Source organism: Heptranchias perlo, unplaced genomic scaffold (assembly GCF_035084215.1).
Source record: "Heptranchias perlo isolate sHepPer1 unplaced genomic scaffold, sHepPer1.hap1 HAP1_SCAFFOLD_430, whole genome shotgun sequence".
In the NCBI taxonomy this organism is placed as follows: Eukaryota; Metazoa; Chordata; class Chondrichthyes; order Hexanchiformes; family Hexanchidae; genus Heptranchias; species Heptranchias perlo.
Window position 1 is genome coordinate 152,201 of NW_027139443.1, and position 9,813 is coordinate 162,013.

At 53.8% G+C, this 9,813-nt stretch overlaps 1 protein-coding gene across 1 annotated transcript; it reads right to left on the reverse strand.

The window, feature by feature from the left end:
- Positions 1-239: 239 nt before the first annotated feature.
- Positions 240-9,148, reverse strand: LOC137312776 (protein FAM83E-like; the record flags this gene model as incomplete). Its single annotated transcript, XM_067979209.1, has 2 exons — positions 240-1,179; positions 8,483-9,148. Coding segments are annotated over 2 exons (909 nt in total), but the record flags the coding sequence as incomplete, so codon positions are not given.
- Between the last annotated feature and the right edge of the window lie 665 nt (positions 9,149-9,813).

The following is a 9,813-nucleotide window of genomic DNA, read 5'->3' on the forward strand; positions in this document are numbered from 1 at the left end:
GAGTCCTAGAGTATATCCATCTCCCTCCGACAGTGCAGCACTCCCTCAGTACTGGCACCGGGGAGTGTGGGCCTGGATTATGGGGCTCGAGTCCTAGAGTATATCCATCTACCTCCGACAGTGCAGCACTCCCTCAGTACTGGCACCGGGGAGTGTCACCATTTCAGAATGGGGAGAACATATGTAAACATTTACATGTCACGCTCGTTTTTTTCCCCAACTCGGGCGCCATCTTGTGCGTCGATACAAAACAAAAAGTTTTATTGGTCAGCTGGTCGGGGGCTGAACCCCACGCTGTCAATTACACGCCGGAGATCGCAAAGTCCTGCCAATTTCTGTCAGGCGTCACGCCTTCCTCCCGTCACGCTCTCCCCGTCACGCCCCGTTGCTAGGACGACAGCCGACCCTCTGACATCCACACCCGCAATGCCCACCCCTCCCCCACCTCCCCGCATCCCCTCCCTCCCTCCCTCCTCGGAGATCCGCCACGTCTCGAAGGCGGTGGTCACTTCCTGTCAGCGTCACGCCCACTTCCTGTCACAGCCGAGGCGTCACGCCCCCTCGTTAAAGGGCCCACGTGCCCCTGGCAAAGTCCGACCTTGTAATACTGTCCTGCTTCTTCATCCTGGGGGTCCCTTTAACTCGGAAATTCCATCCCCACCAATGCCCACCATTAATTTTTATGCAGTTTTAATAAAAATTAAACACGGGGTCCCAGTGATAAAAGTTTCTGAACGGTGATAACGGACATTAAAGCTGCAGTTTCGATGTAAACTGTTCCTCCGTCACATCCCTCGCTGCAAAGGCTGACGACTCCGCGCTTCTGTTACGGCGAGCTATTCGACTGCCGAGGGCTTCACTTCAGCCTCCGAATATCCCTCCCCCGCCCTCCCACACCCCCGCAAGTCGGGTTCCTGGGCAGCTCTCCCGCCCCCGTCACTGGTCGAGGGGCTTGGCCGATTCGGACTTGTTGACGGAGGCCCATGGGCGAGGGTGAGGGAGCATCAGGTTGGCACGGCGGACCTGGCCGGACAGCAGAGGCGTGGCGAAGGTGACAGGTCGAGGCGGGTAGAAGGACTTGGGTTCGCGGGACTTGGAGGGCATCTCGTCGTCCTTGTGGGCGCCTCGGTGTCTCATGAGCGTGGCAGCTGGGGTCGTCTGGGACTTCATCAGACGCGACTGAAGACGGGGGGAGAGACGTGGGGGGAGGAAAGGATTGGAGGAGAGGGTCAGGTATTAGGGCAGAGATTGTCACCGCGCCCGCAGGCAAAGTACAGACACACGCAACTACACACAGACACACAGCCCACACACAAACCAACAACACACGCAACTACACACAGACACACAGCCCACACACAAACCAACAACACACACAACTACACACAGACACACAGCCCACACACAAACCAACAACACACACAACTACACACAGACACACAGCCCACACACAACCCAACAACACACGCAACTACACACAGACACACAGCCCACACACAACCCAACAACACGCGCAACTACACACAGACACACAGCCCACACACAACCCAACAACACACGCAACTACACACAGACACACAGCCCACACACAACCCAACAACACACACAACTACACACAGACACACAGCCCACACACAAACCAACAACACACGCAACTACACACAGACACACAGCCCACACACAAACCAACAACACACGCAACTACACACAGGCACACAGCCCACACACAAACCAACAACACACGCAACTACACACAGACACACAGCCCACACACAAACCAACAACACACACAACTACACACAGACACACAGCCCACACACAAACCAACAACACACGCAACTACACACAGACACACAGCCCACACACAAACCAACAACACACACAACTACACACAGACACACAGCCCACACACAAACCAACAACACACGCAACTACACACAGACACACACACCCCAACACACAAACCAACAACACACGCAACTACACACAGACACACAGCCCACACACAAACCAACAACACACGCAACTACACACAGGCACACACACCCACACACAAACCAACAACACACACAACTACACACAGACACACACACCCCGACACACAAACCAACAACACACGCAACTACACACAGACACACACACCCCAACACAACCCAACAACACACACAACTACACACAGGCACACACACCCCAACACAACCCAACAACACACGCAACTACACACAGACACACAGCCCACACACAAACCAACAACACACGCAACTACACACAGACACACACCCCACACACAACCCAACAACACACACAACTACACACAGACACACACCCCACACACAACCCAACAACACACAACTACACACAGGCACACAGCCCAACAACACAACCCAACAACACACACAACTACACACAGACACACACCCCACACACAAACCAACAACACACAACTACACACAGGCACACACCCCACACACAACCCAACAACACACAACTACACACAGACACACAGCCCAACAACACAACCCAACAACACACACAACTACACTCAGACACACACCCCACACACAACCCAACAACACACACAACTACACACAGACACACAGCCCAACACAAACCAACAACACACACAACTACACACAGACACACACACCCCAACACAACCCAACAACACACGCAACTACACACAGGCACACAGCCCACACACAAACCAACAACACACACAACTACACACAGACACACACACCCCAACACAACCCAACAACACACGCAACTACACACAGGCACACAGCCCACACACAAACCAACAACACACACAACTACACACAGACACACAGCCCACACACAAACCAACAACACACACAACTACACACAGCCCACACACAAACCAACAACACACACAACTACACACAGACACACATCCCACACACAAACCAACAACACACACAACTACACACAGGCACACAGCCCACACACAACCCAACAACACACACAACTACACACAGACACACAGCCCACACACAAACCAACAACACACACAACTACACACAGGCACACACACCCCAACACAACCCAACAACACACACAACTGCACACAGACACACAGCCCACACACAAACCAACAACACACGCAACTACACACAGGCACACAGCCCACACACAAACCAACAACACACACAACTACACACAGGCACACACACAGCCCACACACAAACCAACAACACACACAACTACACACAGACACACAGCCCACACACAAACCAACAACACACACAACTACACACAGGCACACACACAGCCCACACACAAACCAACAACACACGCAACTACACACAGGCACACAGCCCACACACAAACCAACAACACACACAACTACACACAGGCACACACACAGCCCACACACAAACCAACAACACACACAACTACACACAGGCACACACACCCCAACACAACCCAACAACACACACAACTACACACAGACACACAGCCCACACACAAACCAACAACACACACAACTACACACAGGCACACACACCCCAACACAACCCAACAACACACACAACTACACACAGACACACAGCCCACACACAAACCAACAACACACACAACTACACACAGGCACACACACCCCAACACAACCCAACAACACACACAACTACACACAGACACACACCCCAACACAACCCAACAACACACGCAACTACACACAGACACACAGCCCACACACAAACCAACAACACACGCAACTACACACAGACACACAGCCCACACACAAACCAACAACACACGCAACTACACACAGACACACAGCCCACACACAAACCAACAACACACACAACTACACACAGACACACAGCCCACACACAACCCAACAACACACACAACTACACACAGACACACAGCCCACACACAAACCAACAACACACACAACTACACACAGACACACAGCCCACACACAACCCAACAACACACACAACTACACACAGACACACAGCCCACACACAAACCAACAACACACACAACTACACACAGGCACACACACAGCCCACACACAAACCAACAACACACGCAACTACACACAGACACACAGCCCACACACAAACCAACAACACACGCAACTACACACAGCCCACACACAAACCAACAACACACACAACTACACACAGACACACAGCCCACACACAACCCAACACACACGCAACTACACATAGACACACAGCCCACACACACCCCAACAACACACACAACTACACACAGGCACACAGCCCAAAACAACCCAACACACACACAACTACACACACACAGCCCACACACAAACCAACAACACACAACTACACACAGACACACAGCCCACACACACCCCAACAACACACACAACTACACACAGGCACACAGCCCAACACAACCCAACACACACACAACTACACACACACAGCCCACACACACCCCAACAACATGCAACTACACACAGGCACACAGCCCAACACAACCCAACACACACACAACTACACACAGACAAACAGCCCAACACAAACCAACAACACACACAACTACACACAGACACACACACCCCAACACAACCCAACAACACACGCAACTACACACAGGCACACAGCCCACACACAAACCAACAACACACACAACTACACACAGACACACACACCCCAACACAACCCAACAACACACGCAACTACACACAGGCACACAGCCCACACACAAACCAACAACACACACAACTACACACAGACACACAGCCCACACACAAACCAACAACACACACAACTACACACAGCCCACACACAAACCAACAACACACACAACTACACACAGACACACATCCCACACACAAACCAACAACACACACAACTACACACAGGCACACAGCCCACACACAACCCAACAACACACACAACTACACACAGACACACAGCCCACACACAAACCAACAACACACACAACTACACACAGGCACACACACCCCAACACAACCCAACAACACACACAACTGCACACAGACACACAGCCCACACACAAACCAACAACACACGCAACTACACACAGGCACACAGCCCACACACAAACCAACAACACACGCAACTACACACAGGCACACAGCCCACACACAAACCAACAACACACACAACTACACACAGGCACACACACAGCCCACACACAAACCAACAACACACACAACTACACACAGACACACAGCCCACACACAAACCAACAACCCACACAACTACACACAGGCACACACACAGCCCACACACAAACCAACAACACACGCAACTACACACAGGCACACAGCCCACACACAAACCAACAACACACACAACTACACACAGGCACACACACAGCCCACACACAAACCAACAACACACACAACTACACACAGACACACAGCCCACACACAAACCAACAACACACACAACTACACACAGGCACACAGCCCACACACAACCCAACAACACACACAACTACACACAGACACACAGCCCACACACAAACCAACAACACACACAACTACACACAGGCACACACCCCAACACAACCCAACAACACACGCAACTACACACAGACACACAGCCCACACACAAACCAACAACACACGCAACTACACACAGACACACACCCCAACACAACCCAACAACACACGCAACTACACACAGACACACAGCCCACACACAAACCAACAACACACGCAACTACACACAGACACACAGCCCACACACAAACCAACAACACACGCAACTACACACAGACACACAGCCCACACACAAACCAACAACACACACAACTACACACAGACACACAGCCCACACACAACCCAACAACACACACAACTACACACAGACACACAGCCCACACACAAACCAACAACACACACAACTACACACAGACACACAGCCCACACACAACCCAACAACACACACAACTACACACAGACACACAGTCCACACACAAACCAACAACACACACAGACACACAACCCAACAACACACACAACTACACACAGACACACAGCCCACACACAAACCAACAACACACACAACTACACACAGGCACACACACAGCCCACACACAAACCAACAACACACGCAACTACACACAGACACACAGCCCACACACAAACCAACAACACACGCAACTACACACAGACACACACCCCAACACAACCCAACAACACACGCAACTACACACAGACACACAGCCCACACACAAACCAACAACACACGCAACTACACACAGCCCACACACAAACCAACAACACACACAACTACACACAGACACACAGCCCACACACAAACCAACAACACACACAACTACACACAGACACACAGCCCACACACAAACCAACAACACACACAACTACACACAGACACACAGCCCACACACAAACCAACAACACACACAACTACACACAGACACACAGCCCACACACAACCCAACAACACACTCAACTACACACAGACACACACACCTCAACACACCCCAACAACACACAAAACTACACACACACCCCAACAACACACACAACTACACACAGCCCACACACAAACCAACAACACACACAACTACACACAGACACACACCCAACACAGCCCAACAACACACACAACTACACACAGACACACACCCAACACAGCCCAACAACACACACAACTACACACAACTACACACCTCACATACAGCCCAACAACACACACAACTACACACCCCACACACATCCCACACACAACCCAACAACACACAGAACTACACACAGACACACACCCCACACACAACTAGACACACACAGCCCACACACAACCCAACAACACACGCAACTACACACAGGCACACAGCCCACACACAAACCAACAACACACGCAACTACACACACACACACCCCACACACAAACCAACAACACGCAACTACACACAGGCACACAGCCCAACAACACAAGCAATTACACACAGGCACACAGCCCAACAACACACACAACTACACACAGACACACACCCCACACACAACTAGACACACACAGCCCACACACAACCCAACAACACACGCAACTACACACAGACACACAGCCCACACACACCCCAACAACATGCAACTACACACAGGCACACACCCCAACAACACACACAACTACACACAGACACACAGCCCACACACACCCCAACAACATGCAACTACACACAGACACACAGCCCAACACAACCCAACACACACACAACTACACACAGGCACACAGCCCAACACAACCCAACACACACACAACTACACACAGACACACAGCCCACACACAACCCAACAACACACTCAACTACACACAGACACACACACCTCAACACACCCCAACAACACACAAAACTACACACACACCCCAACAACACACACAACTACACACAGCCCACACACAAACCAACAACACACACAACTACACACAGACACACACCCAACACAGCCCAACAACACACACAACTACACACAGACACACACCCAACACAGCCCAACAACACACACAACTACACACAACTACACACCTCACATACAGCCCAACAACACACACAACTACACACCCCACACACATCCCACACACAACCCAACAACACACAGAACTACACACAGACACACACCCCACACACAACTAGACACACACAGCCCACACACAACCCAACAACACACGCAACTACACACAGACACACAGCCCAACAACACAAGCAATTACACACAGGCACACAGCCCAACAACACACACAACTACACACAGGCACACAGCCCACACACACCCCAACAACATGCAACTACACACAGGCACACAGCCCAACAACACACACAACTACACACAGACACACAGCCCACACACACCCCAACAACATGCAACTACACACAGGCACACAGCCCAACACAACCCAACACACACGCAACTACACACAGACACACAGCCCACACACACCCCAACAACACACACAACTACACACAGACACACAGCCCACACACAAACCAACAACACACACAACTACACACAGACACACACCCAACACAGCCCAACAACACACACAACTACACACAGACACACAGCCCACACACAACCCAACAACACACACAACTACACACAGACACACACAACTACACACAGGCACACAGCCCAACACACAAACCAACAACACACAACTACACACAGACACACACAACTACACACAGACACACAGCCCACACACACCCCAACAACACACGCAACTAAACACACACACACAGCCCAACAACACACAACTACTCACACACACACACACACCCCACACACACCCCAACAACACATGCAACTACACACAGGCACACACCCCACACACAACTAGACACACACTCAAAAACACACACACACAAACCCACAAATACACACAGACACAAATGCACACACAAACCCACAAATACTCACCCACACACAAACCCCTTCCCACGCCCACGGCCCCCCGCCCCGGTTAAATAGCCTCCGACCTACCCTGGCGTCCTCGCCCAGCTCCAGATGGTCCATCGCCGAGGAGCCTCCCAGACTGGGGCCGGAGCCAGAGATCTGCGACAGGTCGCTGAGGTCCCACATCGACTTGCTGGCCTTGGGGGCCGGAGCCCGGGTCCCCGCCCCCGCCATCTTGGCCCGCCTGGCGTTCCTCAGGATGTCGCTCAGGGCCGGCGCCGCCTCGGGGGCCCCTCGCCCCGCCCGCTGCCGCTGCCAGGCCGAGACGGACACCTTGAAGGAGCTGCGGGCGTCACCCGTCCCCGCGGGGGGCGGGGCCTCGTCCCCGGCCCCGCCCCCGCTGCTCTGGGCCTCCGGGGCCAGCGTGCGGCGGGCAACGACATGGTTGAGGCTGATGGACTTGGAGGGGGCCAGCGGGCGCTCGAGGGGGCCGCCGAAGCAGCTGGCCAGGAGCGCGACCGGCTGCAGGGCGCCCGTGGTGACGAAACGCAGTGGCGAAGAGAGGCCGTTGGGAAGGGCCGCGCCCCACTTGGCCCCCTCGGCCGGAGGGGGGGCGAAGTCGCTATTTCGGAGGGGCTTGGAGGCAGCGTAAAGGGTGCGGAACTCCCGGTCGAAGGCGTCGACCACTTGGCCAGTGAGGAGGGTGACCAAGTTCCGCTGGAGGCGGGCGTCGGTCCAGGTGAAGCTGGCGGGAGAAAAGAAAGAGGAGAGGGGTCATTGGGGGTCCGAGACGGGCATCGGCCGGCCCTCCCGGGCATCGCTACTCCCTCCCGGGCATCGATACTCCCTCCCGGGCATCGCTACTCCCTCCCGGTCATCGCCAACCCCTCCCGGTCATCGATACTCCATCCCGGGCATCGCCAGTCTCTCCCGGTCATCGTTACTCCCTCCCGGGCACCGATACTCCCTCCCGGGCATCGCCAACCCCTCCCGGTCATCGATACTCCATCCCGGGCATCGCCAGTCTCTCCCGGTCATCGTTACTCCCTCCCGGGCATCGCTACTCCCTCCCAGGCATCGCTACTCCCTCCCGGTCATCGCCAACCCCTCCCGGTCATCGATACTCCATCCCGGGCATCGCCAGTCTCTCCCGGTCATCGTTACTCCCTCCCGGGCACCGATACTCCCTCCCGGGCATCGCCAACCCTTCCCGGGCATCGCCAGTCTCTCCCGGGCATTGCTACTCCCACCCGGGCATCGCTACTCCCTCCCGGGCATCGCTACTCCCTCCCGGGCATCGCCAGTCTCTCCCGGGCATCGCTATTCCCCCGGGCATCGCTACTCCCACCCGGGCATCGCCAGTCTCTCCCAGGCATCACCAGTCTCTCCCGGTCATCGTTACTCCCTCCCGGGCATCG